Raw genomic sequence first — 23,371 nt, 5'->3', positions numbered from 1 at the left:
ATTTTTTTTAGGTGTGCAATATATTGCGATATTATATTGCGATAGTAAAAAAAAAAAAAAAAAAAAAAATTTTTTAAAGAAATATTCACTAGATGACTTGAATAGCTGTTTGGAAATACTTTGCATGACACACCGTGACCACAGTGTATTCATATAATACCGTTTCATTTGTGAATGATTAAGATTGCTGTATTATTATGAAGGGATCCAGGAAGCCATGTCTGCACAAAATAGATAATTTCTTGAACACAATATTTGACACTTCAACAGCAGCAAATACATTAAATGACAAATAAAAGAGCAGGTGCATTCGTCCCCTGAGTTTTTGACAAAATATAACAATAAATAACAACTTCGGTAAAATAACAACAAAGTTGTAAACATATTTGAACAAAAATATTAAATATGACAAATAAGAGTTGTTCACAAACTATAACAATAAATAAGAACCTCAGTAAAACAATAAAGTTGTCAACATATTTGAACTTAAATATTAAATCTGTCAAAAGTGCAAGTGCATTAGTCCCCTGAGTTGTTTACACAAAATATAACAATATAGAACTGCAAAACTGCAACAAAGTTGTAAAAATATTTAAAAAATATTAAGTATCAAAACTTTATGTGCAGCTGTACTATAGTTATTTGAAAAATACGATTTACAGTTAATTTAAATATAAAAGAAACAGAAACTCAATTGAACTTGTAAATAATTGAACCGAATAACAGCAAATAACTGATGAATAACAGAACCATTTTAACTCCCAAATTTATGTATTTGTCTGCATATCGTCCACCTTCCTTGCTCAGCAATTCTCAACTGGGTCTCATAGGTTTTTGGCCAAGACTACTAGTTTATCCACCATTGCAGGCTTGAGACAACAACGTTGGCACGTAACAATGTTCCCACCTGTACTAAAAAGCCTCTGATGGGAAGCTCGTAGCAGGAATGCATAGATACCTGCGTTTTAAATGGTCCCACATGTTCGACGGATTACTTCTTGTTGAGGCAACCATGGCGAGGCACTGTCAACAGGGCTGTTTTTTGTTCCTTATATTCTTGTCGATAGCCAAAATACTTCCAAAACTCCTTTTGGAGACAGTCTTCCCTATTCAACGTGCTGCTTGATTGCTTGCTTTCACTTTGAAAACGGCCCCTCCTCCCTCCGCTCTGCTGTTCGGCCCCTCCTCCCTCCACTCCGCTCTAGCAGGGGAGGGGGAGGAGCGGATGACTGCGAGCTGGAGAGAATGACAGACTGTGTGCACTCTCCTTCTCGCTCCTTGCTCAAAACAAACGTTTGTGGATTTATAAAAATGAAATGAAAAAACTATCGCACGTCCTTGCGATGGGACTATTGCGCATGCGCACATCGCGATGGCGATGTTTAAACGATATATCGTTCAGGCCTAATTTCCCTATACAGTATATCCAAATTGAGTACTGCTTGTCATTTTCCCTCCAAAAGGTCATGTGACTCGTAACAGGAGTGCTGTCAGCATTACTGCAGAGATAGAAGAGGTGGGGGGGGGGTCAGCCTGTTAGTGCTCAGACCATACGCCGCCATCTACATCAAATCGGTGTGCATGGCTGTCACCCAGGGAGGAAGCCTTTTCTGAAGACAGTACACAAGAAAGCCCGCAAACAGTTTGCAGAAGACATGTCAACAAAGCACATGGATTACTGGAGCCATGTCCTATGGTCTGATGAGACGGGCAGGCTTTCTTGTGTACCGTCTTCAGAAGAGGCTTCCTCCTGGGGTGACAGCCATGCACACCAATTTGATGAAGAGTGCACACCAATTTCATGTGGAGTGCGGTAACTCGTACTAACATTGATCTTTTAAGAACTACAGCGAGTCACATGACATTTTTGAGGGAAGCAGTACTCAATTTGGACATTTAGGGATGTACGCAATTTCTAAGGGGTGTACTCACGTTTGTTACCAGGGGGTTAGATATGAATGGCTATATTTTGAGGGGGAAATAAATGACCTCTATTATATAATCCGCACAAAGACTACTACTTTTTTTATTGTGTGTCATTTTGTCAGTGTTGTCCCATGAAAAGATATACTTACATGTCTGCAGAAAATGCGAGGGGTGTACTCACTTTTGTGATACACTTTATACCAAATCTTATTTTATTGCCATGCCAGCAGGCTTTATTTCTTTTCACGGACATAAGAAAAACTGCCATACTTACGCATTCACACGAGCTGTAATTCGCTGCCAACAGACCAGTCACGCTCTACTCGCTGAAGCGGTGTTGGATTTCGCGGTGAGGGTGGATTTCAATTCTTCATGACTCCGCAAAATTATCGCGCATTCCTCGTCTGAGAAATAAGGCACCCGTGCCATCGTCAAAAGTTCTGTTTGACTCTGGTATCCGCCCCCTTTGATGTGAACGCGCAGTAACTCTGATTAGGTTAAAACTGGTTCGACAAATCAACCTCGTAATCAGCGTCGTAGCACCGATTGACCCCAATCTAGGTAACCAAGTTTTGTCAACCCCGGTTTCCCGCTGGTGCCCTGGGTAGGTTGAACCCCGTTCGTAGTTTAGACCACAGATAATGGCTCCTAGCGTCATAATTTGTATATTGCCACTAAATCTTGCCATCCAGCATATTTGTTGGGCTCAACGAGTTGCTAAAATAGAATTTGACTGAGCTCTGAGTAAGTTTTATTTCTATTATGCATTATATATATATATACAGTGGTACCTCTACATACGAAGTTAATCCGTTCCAGGAACTTGTTTGTAAGTCGAAATGGTCGTATGTCGAGCAGGATTTTCCCATAGGAATACATTATAATTCCATTAATTCGTTCCACAGCCCAAAAACCTTCACTAAATCCTTAAAAAATACTGCTGGTTCTATTACAAATGGCAATTACACATAGCAAAACAAATAAATTATAAATCAAAATCGTAATAATAATAATAATAATTTCTGTATTAATGTAACGAATCGGGTTCTAATGTGGCGGACGTTTTTTACTGACCCTGAACGCACCGCGGTGCTGACGTGCCAGAGGCAGACCGGTGAGCTTGAGTTTCACTTTCACTTTGAATGTTTTCTTAACACCGTCAATTGCGGCAGACAGAAGGTGTTTTTGTTTTGAATAAGTTGTGAAATAAATGATAAAAACGTGGCGAAGTTGGCGATTTCTCTGGAGATGTTACCACAATAAGAATTGTCAGCTTAACTTATAAAGACTGGCGAACGATGGTCGGAAGAGGACCGTGGAGATGTATTGTTGAGCCATTTCACGGATGCCCACCCTACGCTCATATTTTTCTGTCATTTGCATCTTCATTTAGAAGGTAAGCGTCAACTTTTTCCTTGTTTCACCACCTGTACCAACCTTTTCTGAAACCAGTGTTGATTTGTCACACAAGAAAATCCGCCGTGCATTCGTCTGCGGTGCTGCCATTGTCGTCGTATTTCGAGCATGTCATCGGATGTAGAAACAAATGGCGAGTCAAATTTTACGTCGGATGTCGAAAAGTTCGTGTGTCGAAGCGATCGTATGTAGAGGTACCACTGTATATATAAAATATTCAGTGATACCTCAGCTCACAAACATAATTGGTTCCCAGAAAGTGTGTGTAAGGCAAAAAGTTTGTCTTCCGAACATTTATTTCCCATAAGAAACCATTAAAATGAGAATAATCCGTTCCCAGGTCCCCATCAAACAATAATTTTCGACTAAATAAGCCTTAAAACTACACAAAAATATACCTTATTTTCTTTCATGTCTTCTTAGGCTTAACACTAGCCTGTGGTGGGGTCTTTTTCGGTCCCATAATCGCAAAAGTACACTCAATATGGTCCAAAATGTCTATCAAACACAAACCACGTCCGCACTCAACGAAAGGGAGGGGACGAACTGGGACGCCGTGAGCGTGCGTCAGCTTCTCGTGGCGCTGTTTGACCGCGTGGTTTGGTTCGTCCGCCGAAAACTAGTTCGTCAGCAGAGACTATATGCTCGCCAATTTAATGTTCTTGAGGCGAAAAGTTTGTGAGCTTAAGCGTTCGTGAGCTGAGGTATCACTGTATATATATATATATATATATTTCTAATGTGAATTTGTGAACGCCAGTTCTTTGCCTTGTTGTTTACCTGTGTGAGAATAAAGCCTCATTAATAGATTGACGCACTTTTCTTTTTATGAAGATTTATTTTTCTGGAGAGGTATGAGTATCATTTTTGTTGTATTTTCACTATATGATACTTATGCTTGTTGTGAAGGAGTTGCTGAAGCTTATGGCAATAAACGGGGCGGCCGGAGCCAGGGGTGCTGCCAGGGATTTTGGGCCCCATGAAAAGATAACACTTTGGGCCCAAACACCAGTGCCGGGGGGGACACACACGTTTAGAGTATCAACTTCGTAATTTCCTGCATTCTGGTGAATCTTTACACACGCATTTGTGCATTTTCTGCATTCATTTAAGATGAGAAGATAATACAGTATATATATACAGTGGTACCTCTACATACGAATTTAATTCGTTCCAGGACCTTGTTTGTAAGTCGAAATGGTCGTATGTCGAGCAGGATTTTCCCATAGGAATACATTATAATTCCATTAATTCGTTCCAAAGCCTAAAAACATATACTAAATTCTTAATAAATACTGCTGGCACTGTTACAAATGGCAATTAAACATAGAAAAACAAATAAGTTATAAATAAATAATTCAGAATAATATAATAATAAGAAGAATAATTAATAATTATTCCTGTAAATAATGTAACGAATCGGATTCTAATATGGCGGACACTTTTTACTGTCCCTGAACGCACCGCGAAGTGAGATAGGTCGGTGCGGTAGAGATAATACTTTCGTTTTCTTGAGAGCAGTCAACTGCTTAAGACAATGGGCGTTTTGTGTTGGATAAGTTCTTAAATTAATGATAAAAACGTGACGAAGCTGGCGATTTCCTTGGCAATGTTACCACAATGATAATTTTCACCTTAACTTATAAATAGTGGCGAACGGTGGTCGGAAGAGGACCACGGAGCTGTATTGTTGAGCCAGTTCAGGCTTTTTACTGTCCCTGAACGCACCGCGAAGTGAGCTAGGTCGGTGCGGTAGAGATAATACTTTCGTTTTCTTGAGAGCGGTCAACTGCTTAATGGGCGTTTTGTGTTGGATAAGTTCTTAAATAAATGATAAAAACGTGACGAAGCTGGCGATTTCCTTGGCAATGTTACCACAATGATAATTTTCACCTTAACTTATAAATAGTGGCGAACGGTGGTCGGAAGAGGACCACGGAGCTGTATTGTTGAGCCAGTTCAGGGACACGCACCCCAAGCTCATATTTTTCTATAACTTGCATCTTCATTTCAAAGGTAAGCATCACTTTTTTCCTTGTTTCTCCAACTGTATCAACTTTTTTTGAAAACTGTGTTGATTTCTCACACAAGAAAATCCACCGTGCGTTCGTTTGCAGTGCTGTCATGTCGTCGTATTTCGAGCAACTCGTCGGATGTAGAAACAAAGATCATGTGTCGAAGTGATCGTATGTAGAGGTACCACTGTGTATATATATATATATATATATATATATACAGTATGTCTGTGTGTGTGTGTGTGCATGTGTGTAAACACGTATGTAAACGTATAGAGCAATAATGAATAGTTTAGTGTACTTTGTCACATCCTGTTGGCCTTTTCTTTGCTGTGGCTTGCTCCGTCCTGGAAATTGTTTCCGTGGGAATGATGGCCAGACTCAATAGCTGGAACAGCGTTGAGTCTGGTGTACCAGGCTAAAACTACGGCGTCAGTCAAGGAACAAAACCCACCCATTGGCTTGATCCCTTATTAATTTACAACTCGCCACTGACACCTTATGGTGTATTTAAATCACTACCTTACATAATTAAAGAGGGACACGTTTTTTTTTTTTCAGAGTGACACTGAAGTACGACAGCGTGGCCCTGTGACGTTACCGTGGCGACCTACTAGTTCAAATAATTTTACCAATATTCAAACAAAAACATTTAAGAGGGCTTATAATATCAAATTATGAAAACTTGTACGAAGATTTATCTTTTAAGAACTGCATGTCTTTCTATCCAAGGTACGCATTAATATTAGGCCTGTCGCGATAACAAATTTTAGTGTGCGATAATTCATTTTTTCCCACGTGTTTCAATTGAATTTCTCTTTGTGTCAAGCCATTTTTAAGTTCTAGTTAAGTTTTAAGTTAGTCTGAACTGCAAGTCCTGATAGGATTTTGAGTTTTTGCAGTGTTCAAAATAAATGTATGATACAGGCTGTACTGGAGCACATTAGGGACCAGTGCTACTTGGTGCTTTTTCCAGCAATGACTCCTGAGCTAAAATTGATAGTTAGCATGATTAAGTTTTTATTTTACACCCTCATCACTCCACAATGCTATGTTATCTTAAAGCCTGTATGTAAGACGCGTTAGCCACGCAACGACAGTGGTCATAATTAATTGAAACCTAGTCCTCCGCAGGGCTAACTTTACGTGAGCTAGTAGCGACAGTAACGTTAATCTTATTTATTAGCGCTTAGCGCTCTTTATTAGCGCTTAGCGCTGTACTGCTTTAAGATGGCGGCTGTTTAATAACGCTGCCCAGACGCGGCCGAGTCTGTCATTGCGCATCTAGTTCAACATACATGTGATCTTTATGAGACGCATCAGACGCTAGCTGTTACCAACGTAGCATCGTGCGGGCTAGTATTTGGCAACGTCGGCGTCGTTTGTGGCGGCTGTCAGCTGCAGTAAGTTTTTTTTTTTCCCCTTCTTCCTCTCCGCACGTGACAGCGCGTTGTCCCGCATTAAAAGTAGTCCGAGCAAAACGTGATGCTTAAAGCTGTCAAAATAAACGATTACTCGAGGTGAATAAAATTACTCGGATCAGTTTTTAAACTCGAGTTACTCGAGTTGCTCGAGTACTCGTTTCAGCTCTACTTGGCTACCAAGGAAATATTATTTATTCAAAATTCAAGTAATCAAAATACTTGGAAATTTCGCAGGAACCGCATCCTGCAAGTTCAAAACTGGAGGACACCTCTCGCGACACCTTCAAAAGGCTGTTTTTGGGGAAAAAAAAAAGTTCCTGAGCTTGGCTAACGCTAATGGCTTCCAAGAAAAAAAATGTATTCAAAATTTAAGCACTCGTGAGTTGTCGAGATACTTTAACTAATTCAAAAAACAAATCCAAAAACAAATTATTTTTGGAGTTGGAAAAAAATATGTCAAAAAACACGCCGGGCTCCGTAAGAAAGAGGGAGGGTTGAAAAAAAAAAACAATTTAAAAAAACAGCCCCAGAAATAAATTTCTCAGAAAAACAAAGTTGAAAAAAAATATTTCAAAAAACAGCCCCCATTTTTTAAAATTTTCACGTGAATGCAATACACTTCCGTACATATTAAAACTTTTTTAAAATCCTAAATAGTTCTGTCAAATTAGAAAAACATTTTACAAAAGATAATTTTGAACTGACGTAACAGTATTTCATTATAATCTTTAAAGAACACAGTATTTTGTTATTTTAATAATTAAAATTTATTTTGTCGCTGTTTAATTAACACACCAGAACGTGAGTAAGTATATCATCATAAAACTAGAATCTGCAATTTCTGGAGAAATTACTCTGGGTCTTTGCTGTATGGAATTACAGATCTTAGCCCCACCCAGGTCGGTTTGGGGACATTTCGGGAACAATATCAGGTGACTTCCTGTTAATTTGGGGACATTTAGGGGCCGTGTCTGGTCATATCAGGTAATTTGGGCACATTTGGGGGGGGTGTCCTGGTCATATTAGATTATTTTGGGGACATTTGGGGGGCGTGTCCTTGTCATATCAGTTAATTTGGGGGTGTGTCCTGGTCATATTAGGTTATTTGGGGACATTTGGGGGGCGTGTCCTGGTCATATCAGGTCATTTGGGGACATTTGAGGGGGTGTCATCAATAGAATTGATATACAAGGACATCAATGGCATCTGACTGAATTGGCCTCAATTTAATGTTAATGCCATTGGAAATGAATGGAGACATTTGGACGTCTATGGGCGTCAATGGCATCGACTTCCATATGCGTCAATGGAATCGGGGACATTTGGGGGACACATCCTATTGATATCTGTTCATTTCCAGTTGATTTGGGGACATTTGGTTTTTTTTTTGCCATTGAAAATTAATTGGAAATTTGGACGTCCATGGCCATCAATGGCATCAATTTATATATGCGTCAATGCAATAGACCCTACTCACCTACGTCACAAAATGGGCGTGTCGCTGTTTCCGGCCGCCATACTGTACCTCTTTTTCAGACCTATTCTCATTGTTTTCAATTAGTCGAGCAAGTAATAGAGCAATTCATGGAAGCCCCGGTGTTATCTGACGCTGTAAACTCATTGGATCCGTTGCATAAAGGCGTTACGTGGAAAAGCTTCAGTTTATCCATTCGCCAGATCCGTATTTGATGCCTAAATCGATGTTTTTCGACCCGCTGGCTTCGCCTGACATCTGATATCCTGATATTTACAACTATCTTGTCCACACAAAATCAGCCTATTCTCACGAAAGTTTGAAAAACTTTAAGAGCTTGGAGGCTTATAAATGCTACGTTGCTGGTTGGGTGAAACAGGTCCTCGTCCACGAAAATTCGGCAGGAATCTTGTGCTCGGAAGGTGAGTTACGAAATTTTCAATTCAAAATCTTTTGTTCTTGCTCACATCCACTGTCAAGTCTAATGTATTTCATGTCATTTGTCAATGGAGCTAGGGCTTTTAATGTTTATATGGTTTAGCGATAGCACTCTAACTACATACATACGTGTATGTTGTCGGCGATTAGCCTAGCAATGATCTTAATTGTGGTTGTCAGCCCAAAACCCTCTAAATATATATTAAATGCATCTTACCAGATATAAAATGACTACTACATAATCTGTGGTAGTCGTTTGGAGCCCAGTTTTCTCGTCGAATTGCAGCAGTCAATCGCGGTCTCCTCTTCGGCTCTCTCGGAATACGGTAAAAATTCAAGTCTCTCCGTCTATCTTCTCTGTTTTTGCAACCGACCGCCACACACGACTTCACCATTTTGATTGTTTAATGTTAACGAGCAGAAAAACACGCCATAATAGGAGGAATTTACGAAGCGCTAATGCATTAACATGACTAGTATGCGGACAACATGGCACGGGGGCGTGGCTGTGACGTCACGTGAGTAGGGTCTATACAAGTATGTTGGCATCAATGGAATTGACATACATGGCCGTCAATGGCATCCGTCTAAATTGGCTTCAATGCAATATAAATGCCATTGGAAATTAATGGGAAATTCGGACGTCCATGGCCGTCAATGGCATCGACTTACATATTCGTCAATGGATAGCAAGTACACTGGCATCAATAGAATCGACATACATGGGCGTCAATGGCAAGGACATGCAAAACCCTCATTTTCAATTGTGTACTTGTGCGTCAATGCAATGCAAATGACTTTGGAAATGAATGGGAAATTTGGAATTCCATGGTCGTCGTCAATGGCATCGACTTACATAAGCGTCAATGAAAATTTTTCGGGGTTGTTCGAAAAACTCCCCGCGTCACGTGAAAATTCCGGTCGTTTTGATATTTAAATGGTGCCAATCGGTCAAACGGTTCTGGCTGTGAGGCGTGCCTAAAAAATCCCATTTAAAAAATAGAATTTTACTAAAGACCCAGATAACAAACGTGTAATATCACATGCCAGGCCGGTAGGTGGCTGTATTTTACATGAATGCTGGTTGCTAACCCTGATTCCAGTCAAACAAAGACGAAGAAGAGGATACGGAACTCATCGAATGTGGAGGTAAAACATCGGGAAAATGCAGCGAGAAAGAACAAACAACTCGGCCGCGGCTGAAAAGTAAGGAACGCCGAATAGTTTTGCTTCAATTGTGAATGTAATGTACACTCGAGCTTATGCAATACGTAAAATATAACCATAATACGTCCCCGATTCAGGCCTGACCGGGAGGCCGCCATTATGTCCAAATACTACGACGGAGTTGAATTTCCGTTCTGTGACGAGTTCTCCAAATATGAAAAACTTGCTAAAATCGGACAAGGAACATTTGGGTGAGTAATATCTGTATGTGATTAAAAGAGAATCGTGAATCTGTCGTAAAATGTCTATCGCAGCTGTGTAACCACCAGAAACGAACAAGCTTCAGTTTTTTTCCCTGTTTGGAAATACTAACAGGTTACCAATTCTTGTAACAAATGTTCGTTGTACAGTAATCCAACACTGCTAAGAAATCAAGCATATGATAGTTTCTATACTAGCAAGATTGGATTTCTTTGTCTATATGTGTGGTAATGCATATATTTGAAAAGACTACTTCACTAATTAAAAATAAAAGAAAGCAAATATTGATTTGAAAGCTTCACAAACACTATAGGTCAGTTTTATTTGAATCTGTGATCAACTTTTCTTCAACAGGGAGGTGTTTAAAGCAAAACACAGACAGACTGGAAAAAAGGTTGCACTCAAAAAAGTTTTAATGGAAAATGAAAAGGAAGGGGTAAGTTGTCTTGACTTTCTCTCATGTATTGAAATCCACTGTGTGTGTGTGTGTGTGTGTGTGTGTGTGTGTGTGTGTGTGTGTGTGTGTTTTTGGGTTTGAGACTTTTGTGTGTGCATAATTGTGTAAGGATTTTCACCGTTTGATGCTTAATATTGCTCTATGGTTGCTGTTTCAGTTCCCAATCACTGCTCTGAGAGAAATAAAGATCCTCCAGCTTCTTAAACATGAGAATGTGGTAAATTTGATTGAGATCTGCAGAACCAAAGGTTGGTGTCATAATAGTAGGGCTGCAGCTATCGAATTGTTTTAGTAGTCGATTAATCTATCATCTAGTTCGAATACTCGAGTACCGTAATTTTCGGGCTATAAGCCGCTGCTTTTTTCCTTCATTTTGATACCTGTGGCTTATAGTCCAGTGCGGCGTATTTGTTGATTTTTTTTTTTTTTTTTAGATAACACATTATTTGACAGCTGTGTCATAAGACTGTCATAACATCATCAAAATGACATGACACTATCATGGACATTAATGAATGCTTATGTCATTAAGTGTCATTTGGCAAATTATGTCACTTACTCAATTTTTGTCCAACCTGGATGTTTTGCATCCATTCAAAAGTGAGATTATTTGCCGGATAACACTTAATGACATCTGTTATAAGCATTCATGAATGCTCAGGACAGAGAGATGTCATAATTATGATTGTGTAATGACAGTCTTATGGCACCACTGTCAAATAAAGTGTTAGCAAATACCATAACTAGCAATTGATGAAACAACTGGAACAGTAACTGAAGAAATATTTAGCACAGAAAATGATTTTCGATTGTTATTTACATCTGTAGTGCTGCAATGCATGCTAAGAGGCATGTTGGATGACAACAGTGTTGACAGCAGATGGCAGCAGAGGTTGACTGTCTCCCCCAAGGGAGCAGTGATGGCCAAATGAAGCTTCTTGAAGCAATAAAGCTTTGCAGCCAATTGGTTCAAAGCTTTATGGTTCTTCATTTGGTCTTTTGACATTCGTATGATGCCGCTGTCAAATAAAGTTTTAGCGGTTAATATCATTTGGTGTAAATATCCCGTGATACAGTGAGGACAGCTGCAGCCTATAGTCCAGTGCAGCTTATCTATGAACAAATGCCGGTTTCGTGCCAAATTTGGTGGGCTGCGGCTTATAGTCAGGTGCGCCCTATAGTGCGAAAATTAGGGTAATTGGAATAGGAACATTTAATGTGTTGCAGAATAAAATTTAGAAGACGTAAAACAAAGGCTTGCTAAGATTGCACTTTCTAAGAGCAATTAATGCGAACACAAAATAAAATTCCTGAGTGTTTCTTCAACCCATGCAGGATTGCACTTTCATTTCACAAGAGTAATAAATCCATCTAGAAATAAATGAAAATACCTGAGCTTTGCTGCAAACGGTGTTAAAAAAAAAAAAAATGAGGATGTAAGAACAAGTGCCTAACTTGCGTAGCAAGAGTCCGCTAGCTTAAATGCTGTACGATGCTAACGTTTTTAAAAAAATAGTAATAATAATAATAATTCACAATACTCTTAACTAGGGCTGCAGCTATCGAATATTTTAGTCATCGAGTAATCAACTGAAAATTCTATCGAGTAATCGGATAAAACATTTTTTTTAGGTAAAGAGCAATTATTAATTTACATTTGAAAACAAGACATTTCATCAAATATTGAACCATTTTCAGTCAATCAATGTCATTATTTTCGATGTACATTGTTGAAAACAGCCAACAATTGCTTCTCAGAGGTGACTAGAATAAAAAGACTAATTCACTGCTTTTACTTAAAAAAAACTTCTAGATCTTATAAAAAAAATATATATATATTTCTTACTGAAAAATGTCATTACGCTCGATATCACACATCACTTAAAAGTTAGATGTTTTTCCCATGTGTTTCAATGGAATTTCCTGTTGTGTCAAGCTATTTTTAAGTTCTAGTTAAGTTTTAAGTTAGTCTAAACTGTAAGTCCTGATAGGATTTTGAATTTTTGCAGTGTTCAAAATAAATGTACGTATGATACCTGCTGTATTGGAGCATATTAGGGACCAGTGCTTCTTGGGGGGGGCATGTGCGTTAATTGCGTCAAATATTTTAACGTGATTAAAAAATTAATTACCGCCCGTTAACGCGATAATTTTGCTGCCCTATTATAAACTAAATCACGAATCCATTAAAAAAAACATTCACTTATGTTAGTCTTAACGGGGAGCAACTGGATTCAGCCATGTGAAATGAGTTCTATCATATTCACTGATGCCACTATAGGCCAGTGTATCCATTTAAATCAATAAAACTAAATGCAAACACTTTCGAAACAAACCATTACAAAGCCACTCTAATTAAATGAATACTCCAAGCAGCAAAATTTGATTCAAAGCTTTTTTCAAATCAAATTACTCGAGTTAATCGATTAATCTTTGCAGCACTACATTATAATAATTTGTATTTTTATAAATGTGTATGAGATTTGCTATATTTCCACAGTAGTTTATATTGTAGGTTTTTACAATACAATAAGTATTATAATGTTTTTTTTTGTTTGTTTGTTTAAAGTTAGGCTTCCTGGTTAATTTTTTTCTTCTCATTCCTCCAGCTACCCAGTATAACCGATACAAAGGCAGCATCTATCTGGTGTTTGACTTCTGTGAGCACGACCTAGCCGGGCTGCTGAGCAACACAAATGTAAAGTTCACCCTGTCAGAGATCAAGAAGGTCATGCAAATGTTGCTGAATGGATTATACTATATCCACAGAAACAAGGTAAGACAAATAGATGCATTAAGGTTTTGTATAAATGTACGGTATATGGCGGAAAACCCTCAGGTGACTTGAGGTTCCGCTCTGAGACCCCCAATTTGGCCAAATTTCAAAACTGTCCTATACGCATTTGTGATACATCATTGGAAAGTTTAAAATCTCAATTTTCTGGGGGAAGAACATTTTTGAACAGGAGGGCATTAAAAAAAAAAAAAAAATGTAAACAGCAAAACCCTAACTGGAGGCGAGAGCATAAAGACGCCGTGATTTTAACGAGATATTATCGCGTACTTACATCTTTTCGATCCAAAAACTACATGTAGCATGTATCACCGAGTGTCAAAACACAGCTGTGAATGGCCACAGCCGGATTTTGGGGGGATTTTATGGGTGAAACATGGTCATATAACAAAGGTCTCGATGCAGTAATCGCAGACATCATCAAGGAGTGGTCGAGATGTTCTTTTTCATATGTTTACCCTTTTAAACATTTTTTTTCCTCCAATTTTTCTTTATTTGGATTAATTATTCATCATCTACAATATTGGGGAAAATGCGACAGTAACAAAAAAATAAATAAAATTAAGCCATAGTTATGAGGTAGATATCTGTGACTTTTTTACAGACGCTAATTTTTTCATTGTGATGTAATTTGATTAAACGTTTAAAATATGCCAGTGAATAATTTTTTTAAGTCGTTTAAAAAAAAAAATTTTTTTTTAAACAAAATATTAAAACTCAATTAATGATTCTAAGCTAAAAATGACAGACATTTTGAATAATAAATACAAGGGTGTAACGGTACATGTATTTGTATTGAACCGTTTTGGTTCGGGGTGCTTGGTTCGGAACGGAGGCGTACCGAACGAGTTTCTAATGTATCGTAACCCTTACTTTTTGAGGCTGTTAGTCGATCGGGTTACAGTTTCTTTGTGTAGATTATATTTACTGCGTCTTTTCTACTATAATGAGGACCAACACGGTAGGACAGTATAACCCAGAAACGTCAACGGCATGACAACATGGCTGCCGCGACAACGCAGTGAAACGCGGGCGTTAAAGTCCATCAGCCAATGCACACCAGTCGCTGTGGGGCCACGTGTAAAACGCGTCCCAGAAGCGGCTCAACGTGACGCACGCGAAAAGAACGGCAGAGTTTATTATTTGACGCGAGACGCGGCCCTCCTGCGTCAATACTACTAGCTAGGATCGGGCAGACCGGAAGTCACTCGTGTAAAAATACGGTGGATCCGGTAGATTTTCAAACTAATATGCAATCGTAACCCACTTTTTGAGTCCATCAGATCTCTTGAGTGGTAGATCATTGTTGATTTACAGGTGTCTTCTCTTCTATAATAATAACCAACACGGCCCCGTGTTCAATACAAAACCTTCCTACCACAACAAAACAAGTAGGAACTAATATTCACATCGGAACTAAAGTTATACAACATAAAATACACAATATAAATGAAGACTACATCACATTTGTAAAATACAAACACATAATAAAACAAATATTAGCCTATTTAAATAAAATAAATTGAAATGAGCTAAAACACCTGTAATTAAATAATAAGAATAATACACAGATCCTGCTTACACAATTAAATTTATTAGTTTCTGTGTGGCCCTTTAACTTGAGATAATCCACCAATTAAGCTTTTGAAAACCGTTCGTTCATAAGGGAAAAAAATGATTCATTGAGGCATTTCATTTGTAAAATACATGTTAAAATCTTTGTCTCATCATCTTTGTCATCAAAAAGAAACTGTAACCCAATCGACTCACAGCCTTGAAAAGTAAGGGTTACATTACGTCACAAACTCGTTCGGTACACGTCTGTTCCGAACCAAGTACCAAAACGGTTCAATACGAATACATGTACCGTTACACCCTTAATAAACTGCCTTCTAGTCTGCCTCATTTCACATGGCTGAATCCAGGTGCTCCCTGTTAAGACCAACATAAGCGAAGCTTTTGTTTGAGTTAATGTGTTTTTAATACATTCATAATTTAGTTTATATGTACACTATATTTAGCTGTTTTTTTTGTGGGAATATGTGTCTGAACCATTTGTGAAGAGCATTGTAAAAAGTTAGCATTCTATAGCATTTAAGCTAGTGGACTTTTGCTATATAAGTTAGCCAATTGTTCTTTTGTTGGACATGGATCCTGATTTATTTTTTTTCTCCCCGTTTTTGGCTCAGCTCAGGTATTTTAATTTTTTTTATGTTCCTTATCCGATTACTCGCTTATTCAAACTAATGGTTCATCGATTAATCGACTACTACTAAAATAATCGATAGCTGCAGCCCTACATGACATGTCAGGGTTTCCCCTAGGACTTTTTGAAGCTGTGGTGGTGGGCTGCATTGGAGTCACATAGCCTCACTATATCGTGGCACAGCGATTTTTTTTTTTTTTTTCCCATGTTTTTGCCCCCCAAGAAGAACCATAACAAAGATCTATTTGAAATATTTCATTCAAGCTAATGTTGTAGCTCTCAGCTACGGTACATGTATGTTAAATGCATAGCTGATTACAGCTACATTAAGCTATGTAATAACTTTTTTTCTCGTAGCAATAATACGACTTACATCTCGTACTGAGCCAGGGGTCGTCAACCCAAAATGTTGAAAGAGCCGTATTTGACCAAAAAAGACAAACTGATACAGTATATCTGAAGCCGCAAAAAAATTTGCCTTGTATAAGACTTATAATGAAAGCAACACCAGCTGTATGTATCGATATTAGCCTACTATCAAAATGACTTAAGTTGGCTTCAAATACATAATTAGCCTTCATGATTAAGTGTTTATTTTCCCTGCAGTGGATCCAATAGAGATTGCCACACCATTTGACTACTCTGTTGTACGATGCCACCTGAAGTTTAACTTAATTACGAAATTAATAATTTGAAAGAATGCTTCATGTTTGTCCGCCTACAGAAACCATATTAAATATATACATATATATATATATTTATTTATTAGGGCTGTTAAACGATTAAAATTTTTAATCGAGTTAATTACAGCTTAAAAATTAATCAATCGTAATTAATCGCAATTCAAACCATCTATAAAATATGCCATATTTTTCTGTAAATTATTGTTGGAATGGAAAGATAAGACACAAGATGGATATATACATTCAACATACGGTACATAGGGACTGTATTTGTATATTATAACAATAAATCAACAAGATGGCATTAACATTATTAACATTCTGTTGAAGCGATCCATGGATAGAAAGACTTGTAGTTCTTAAAAGATAAATGTTAGTACAAGTTATTGAAATGTTATATTAAAACCCCTCTTAATGTTTTCGTTTTAATAAAATTTGTAAAAATTTCAATCAAAAAATAAACTAGTAGCCCGCCATTGTTGATGTCAATAATTACTTACACAATGCTCATGGGTGCTGAAGCCTATTAAATCAGTCACACACAAGTGCCAGCAGAGGGCGGCAAAAGTCTATAAAACACAATTAACATGTGGGCATTTCACTGTACTGTCATTTAAATCTGTCTGAGCGGGGCATGTGGGTTAATTGCGTCAAATATTTTAACGTGATTAATTTAAAAGTTAACGCGATAATTTTGACAGCCTTAATATATATATTTCTGTCCCCCATCTTTTTCTATTCTCAAAAATCTTTGAAAAATCTCCGGGGACCCACTAGGGCAGCGCTAAAGAGCCGCCTAGAGCCGCGGGTTGCAGACCACCGTCGTAATCTTTCTTTTTCCATATATTTAGCCTTAATACGTGATACATTGCCACAACAATAATGGTCCTTCTGTCAACGGAGCCATTTCAAGGAGTAGGGGGGAAATTCTAATAGCCGTGTATAGTTTTACTAGTTACGGTGGGAAGGTGAATATTTTTGTTGTTGTTCGTGAACTACATTTACACGCAAACGCACATCGAGGTACCATTACCCTAGCAAGGAGAGGCGTGACAGTCATTTTTTGGAGTGTTCCAGAGCTCGCAAAACTTGAAAAAAAGCGCATGTATCAGTTTCGTCAGCCGTGATTGCGTCAGCCCAAACAGCCGCATAGCAATGATTAAGTACGCCTGCCCCTCGTTGTCGAAGTTAGCGCGGCGGCACTCTGGAAATCGAGCAAGGCTCTCGGCACAAATTCATTCAAACTTGGCCTTCCGTCCAAGACGGCCGTCCACCGCTCACTTTCGCCGAAATGTCCGATCCAAAGTACTGTAATGCCCCGGATATGGGGAAGAAGGAGAGAAGTCTGTATTGGATCACCCACTTTATTGTGGTAACAATAATAAAGAAAAACAATTACAAAACAACAGCCGGCTGCTGCGACGTGCAACCGCTATCTCTCGCTAGCTCGCCTATTCTCCTTCTCGCTTCCTTCTAAGTCACAGCTCCTCTTTTAAGGGGGCCTCGCATAATTACGGACATTTCAATACACAATGAATAGCTTGCTGCTGAACCCTTTATGCTAGGCTGCTGCTAGTTTGAAACGGCCTTAAATTTTTTAAAATAATGATAATTTATTAAGAAAACAAAACAAAAAAACATCTAATTTGCAAGGCGTGGCGGCTTTTATTTTAGTGTGGCGTGCCGCCACAATATCTTGTATGTAAGGGAAACCCTGCATTTGATTCATGTTTTTTGCATTGTTATTTTTCATATTTCGGAGTTCGTCAGGAGTACTTAAAGGGTTAATTCCGACTTACGCAGAAATTCAGGTTACGTCGCCAGCGTAGGAAGGGAACTCGTTCGCCACACGGGGGCTACGGGTATATAACAACGATGCTCTTGCTGTCAGATCCTTCACAGAGACATGAAGGCAGCCAACGTGCTCATCACCAGAGATGGCGTCCTGAAACTGGCCGACTTTGGTTTGGCACGAGCGTTCAGCCTAGCCAAAAACAGCCAAGGGAACCGTTACACCAACCGTGTGGTCACACTGTGGTACCGACCTCCAGAGCTACTGCTGGGTAAGAAGTAAATACACGCGGAAATACGGACATATTGTGCATGACTAGAAAATGTTAAGTTAGTGTTTTTGTTAAGGCTGTCAAACGATTAAAAATTTTAATCGAGTTAATTACAGCTTAAAAATTAATCGCAATTAATCGCAATTCAAACCATCTCTAAAATATGCTATATTTTTCTGTAAATTATTGTTGGAATGGAAAGATAAGACACACGACAGATATATACATACAACATACTGCACATTAGTACTGTATTTGTTTATTATAACAATAAATCCACAAATGGCATTATTAACATTATTTGTGTTAAAGTGATCCACGGATAGAAAGGCTTGTAGTTCTGAAACGATAAATGTTATTGTTACAAGTTATAGTAATTTTATATTAAAACCCCTCTTCATGTTTTCGTTGTAATAAAATGTGTAAAATTTTCAATCAAAAGTAGAGTTAATTCAATAATAAGAATAAAAATAACAATAATAAAAATAGAGTGACCAAAGTCTAAGTTTTACGAGTATTTTGCATAGGTATTTTGATATGGAATGCCAGTTCATTTTGCATTGTTGTTTAACTGTGTGTCAGAATAGGGCCTAATTACTATAGACTGAAGTGCTTTTCTTTTTGTGAACATTATTTTTTTGGGGAGAGATAGGAATATTATTTTTGTTGTGCTTTCACTAAACGATACTCATGTTTGTTGTGAAGGAGTTGCCAAAGTTTATGCCAATAAACGGCGCGGTCCAAAGAACGCCTGTGTCCACTCGCCTTTACTGTATAACATATATCTGTATATCTTACCCAAAATACAACAAGAGACACATAATTGCCACTAAAAGAAAGAAAACTTGCCGAAATATGTGTGGAGCACAAATAGCAATTTGCATTGCATTGTGAATACAGCATAAACGTCTCACAACTACTAATTCTCCCACGTTTAGAAGAAATAACATGAGTATGGAACGGCGCTGCCGCCAAGCGGCCGGTGGCATTCTCTTCACTCTTAATGTCCATAAACGGCCTCATTGTAATCTGTTTAGGGATGGGAATCGAAATCCGATTCCAATTCGGAACCGGTTCCGAGTGTTTCGAGGCCTCGACATCACAATGAAAAAGCCTTAACGATCCCTTTAACGATTCCTAAAGACGCGTATTGCGTCGTGACGTGTCTTGTTGTCCAGACGCATCAAACTAGCATGGCGCCAATAACCACTCGCTCCAAAGTTGGACTACACTTCACCAGGAAAGAGTGTGAAAATGAAAGGTTACGACGGGTAAGCACGAGCATTGCAGCCATAAACATAACAATGACAGCACGTAGGTTCAAACGCTCGAAAGTGTGTCTTCACTTCACGAGGAAAAATTACAACAAAGCGACTTGCAGTCATTGCAAGGTGGAGATAACTGCATCGGGAGGGAATAGACTGCACTGTACTCACCGAGACAGCTATACAGCTAGCTAAACTCCGAAATGACCATACAGAAGACGTTGGTATAATTTGCTGACTTTATTCAACCATCACTTGAAGAGTGAAACTAAAAATAGAAATGAAACAAATCAATTTCGTCCCCAATAACAAACAGGTTTGCATCAACGTAAATCAGCGATGATTAGCTGCTAATAACAGTATGGTTAGCATTCGTTCGCTAGCATTAGCACATCGTTCAAACCACTACACAACTGGATTTAAGTGTCCGATTGCGAGTGGAAACACAACAACAACAACAACACAAAAGATTATACATACAGGCGTTGCCTCTGTAGATATTAACATTGACGAAGAACTAGGCTCGTAGAAGTGTTTCCCTCTCTCACTTCGCTCGTTCACTCGCTTGGTTGCGGCATTTCTTCGGGTGCCCAAACTGCGGCCCGCGGCCCAAATACGGCCCGCCTCCACATTTGGTCCGGCCATTTTGAAATTTTTTTTTCTCTCAATCGTGTTATTTATTTCCTGGCCTTTTTCCTTGAAGAATTCAGAGAGGGTTATTTGGTTATTATCTATTTAATTAATAGTGTTTTTATTATTAATTATTATTATTATATTATTATTTTTATTTCATTTACTTTCATTCCGTGAAGAATCCAGAAAGGGTTATTTGATTGTGGCTTTCTGAAAAACAATATTTTTTTACATTTATCCACTTCTGCAATCGTCACACTTTTTTTGTTACAAACTGACCCCGGCCCCTCATCAGAGAAGGGAAAAGTTATGTGGCCCTCACAGGAAAAAGTTTGGGGACCCCTGCTTTAACACATATTGCCAAACGCAGAACAACAACCTATCTGCCAATATATACCAATATTTTTTATTTCTATTAGATAAATGTTTCAGTAAAATGTTACACATTCTTGTGTATTTGCCACTTATTGCCACAGTTAACATTGAGGCTTTGGGCCTCTTTTGATCTCGTTGTGAGTTTGTAAGGTTGTGAGTTCTGATTAAACAAACTCGATGCCAATCAAAACGTTTGTTGTTCTTTTCCCCCAAATTAGAATCGATAAGAGAATCGATAAAGAATCGAATCGTTAAGCAATATCGATAATGGAATCGGAATCGGAAAAATCCTATCAATTCCCATCCCTAAATCTGTTTGAGGCAAAATGCGAGCAGGTCATTCAGTGCATGCGTTAATTGCGTCAAATATTTTAACGTGATTAATTAAAAAGATTAATTGACGCCCGTTAACGCGATAATTTTGACAGCCCTAGTTTTTGTTGAGATTGTTCTTAAAACACAGTCAATGCAAAGGTAAATATTCTCCATAACTTGACAGTACTTTTGTTTTATGGGGTGAAGGTGAACGAGACTACGGTCCTCCAATTGACCTGTGGGGAGCAGGGTGCATCATGGCTGAGATGTGGACGAGGAGTCCAATCATGCAAGGGAACACTGAGCAGCACCAGCTAACGCTAATCAGCCAGCTTTGTGGCTCCATCACTGCTGAGGTACTTCCTCGATATGGACGACATGAGTGGTCGAGTGAACGATTCTTTGCTTTGAGTTGTGAACGCACCCTTGAAATGCGAGCACTGTGCGGTGGCAGCTACTCACGGTCAAAGTTTACTATAACAGCCTCGTACAGGATTATTATTCCTCTGAAGCTCCCACAATATTTGATTGATTGTGTCTATGTATCTTTTGAAGGTGTGGCCAGGTGTGGACAAAAAATACGAGCTGTACCAGAAAATGGAGCTCCCAAAGGGCCAAAAGAGGAAAGTGAAGGATCGTCTCAAAGCTTACGTCAAAGACCAGTACGCTCTGGACTTGATCGACAAGCTGCTGGTTCTGGACCCGGCCCAGCGCACAGACAGCGACGACGCGCTCAACCACGACTTTTTTTGGTCAGACCCGATGCCGTCGGACCTGAAGAACATGCTGTCTACCCACAACACGTCTATGTTTGAATATCTGGCTCCTCCCCGGCGGAGAGGCCACATGCCTCAACAACCAACCAACCAGAACAGAAACCCTGCCACCACCAGTCAGACTGAATTTGACCGAGTGTTTTAGACTGGAAAGACTTCTGTTTTCTTAAATAAAGGCGCGCAACTTGTGGAATGTTGGGTTTGAAAACACAGGACAAGTAGCCTCCTCTGAAGGATAACTACATGTTGTTTAATCACTTCCATCTATGTTGCTTGAGCTGCTTGGTCTGGCTGAACATCAAGTCAATTCCAAAACGTTCATAACCTACGTCATCTTGTGACATAATACTTGAGATACAAGGAACGGAAAGAAACAGCTTTTCTCGCATTGTTTGGATTTCTTGAACACCCTTCCTGGACTTTTAATTTAAAATCCAATTGCCTTTTTTTTTTTTTTTTTTGATAGATACAGTGTTATGAGCAATTTAAATCTAGAAACTCACACTTCACTCTACAGCAACTGTGACTTACCCAAAATACAATGTACATATTGGATCTGTCAAATACCGTACGCGGTTGTATAAATATTGGGCTTTTGTTCTTCAGAGGAATTGTCTATTTTGGAAAAAAGTGTAAACCCTGAAGTATGTTGGAGAAGTATAAAGTTTTAAATTGTGATGCCAAATCCCAGATTTTTTTTTCGCGCAAGGAGTCTGCTTTAAAGTTAAAATTTTACTTTCTCCGCATACCCATTTGAGAACGTCAGATTTCAAATGGCAATAAAAAGCATTGCAAAAAAGAAAAGCTTGGGCCTCAGGAGGTTAATTAGCAATAGTAAGGGGTTCCAAGTAAGAGTGTGACAATATCTCGATACAGCGATATATCGCGATATCTTGCAACCCGATTGGTTATCGATATGCTCCCGCCAAGTATCGATACTTTTAGTTGACATATTGTCCATACAATGGGGTATGAATGCTGTAAACTGCTCAATGTTTGTGGAGCAATTCCTTGGCGGCCCACTAGGGGCGCTCATGAGTGGCATTGAAGGTAAAGTGCGCACAAGTCGTCTAGAGAAGAAGAGACGAAGCTCCAAGTAGGTTGAAAAAAATAAAAAAGCTCCGTGAGAACGGTGGAGGAAAAAAAGAGAAAATATTGCTACAAATCACACATGTGGACACACTTTAGATTTTACACCAACAAGAAAGTAAAGTGAACAAAGGACTTTGCTGTATGCAAGAATTGTCTAAGAAAAATAAGGTTCACTGGCAGCTGGTGACGTAGTGGACATCGGAGTTTGAGTACTTTAGCTTTCATCACTTGAGGTAAGAAAGTTTTGCAATGTAATTGACTTTTTAATTTACATGTATTATTTTGATGATATTTGGTGTTGAATGACAAAATAAACCAGCACCCTAAACTGGATGAAAAGGAATATCGAACAAGCCTACATGAATTTACTGATTTATTTGATATTATTACCTTGGTCTTTCCAAAGGAAAGAACAAGGTAGTGCTGTTCTGCAACTTTATTTGCCGTATTATTATTATTTATTTATTATTACCTTGGTCTTTCCAAAGGAAAGAACAAGGTAGTGCTGTCTTATCTTTCCATTCCAACAATTTATTTTACAGAATATATATATAATTTGAAGGCACGGTGGCTGAGTGGTTAGCACGTCTG

At 38.6% G+C, this 23,371-nt stretch overlaps 1 protein-coding gene across 2 annotated transcripts; it reads left to right on the top strand.

The window, feature by feature from the left end:
• The first annotated feature begins 5,118 nt into the window (after window positions 1-5,118).
• Window positions 5,119-22,293, top strand: cdk9 (cyclin-dependent kinase 9 (CDC2-related kinase)). 2 transcript variants are annotated; one of them, XM_057819785.1, is made up of 9 exons: window positions 5,119-5,358; window positions 9,797-9,899; window positions 9,998-10,111; window positions 10,476-10,557; window positions 10,736-10,826; window positions 13,188-13,354; window positions 18,153-18,324; window positions 21,120-21,268; window positions 21,468-22,293. In XM_057819785.1, exons 2-9 carry the CDS (start codon window positions 9,859-9,861, stop codon window positions 21,831-21,833), a joined length of 1,182 nt encoding a protein of 393 aa, XP_057675768.1. In that variant the 5' UTR covers window positions 5,119-5,358; window positions 9,797-9,858; the 3' UTR covers window positions 21,834-22,293. The 2 variants fall into 2 exon arrangements, with proteins under 2 accessions (XP_057675768.1, XP_057675767.1); XM_057819784.1 differs by lacking the exon at window positions 5,119-5,358 and adding an exon at window positions 8,023-8,677.
• Window positions 22,294-23,371: the final 1,078 nt, after the last annotated feature.

Source organism: Corythoichthys intestinalis, chromosome 17 (assembly GCF_030265065.1).
Source record: "Corythoichthys intestinalis isolate RoL2023-P3 chromosome 17, ASM3026506v1, whole genome shotgun sequence".
NCBI classification, from domain to species: Eukaryota; Metazoa; Chordata; class Actinopteri; order Syngnathiformes; family Syngnathidae; genus Corythoichthys; species Corythoichthys intestinalis.
The sequence above is the reverse complement of the archived record's forward strand: the minus strand, read 5'-3'. Positions and strand labels throughout refer to the sequence as shown.

What these genes read in the sequence shown, in the direction of transcription:
- cdk9 (XM_057819785.1), top strand. Translation starts at nt 9,859, where the DNA reads ATGCAGCGAGAAAGAACAAACAACTCGGCCGCGGCTGAAAA. An exon ending in TGAGATCTGCAGAACCAAAG is followed by an intron (nt 10,827 to 13,187) that starts GTTGGTGTCATA and finishes TCATTCCTCCAG; the next exon opens with CTACCCAGTATAACCGATAC. An exon ending in GTGGCTCCATCACTGCTGAG is followed by an intron (nt 21,269 to 21,467) that starts GTACTTCCTCGA and finishes TATCTTTTGAAG; the next exon opens with GTGTGGCCAGGTGTGGACAA.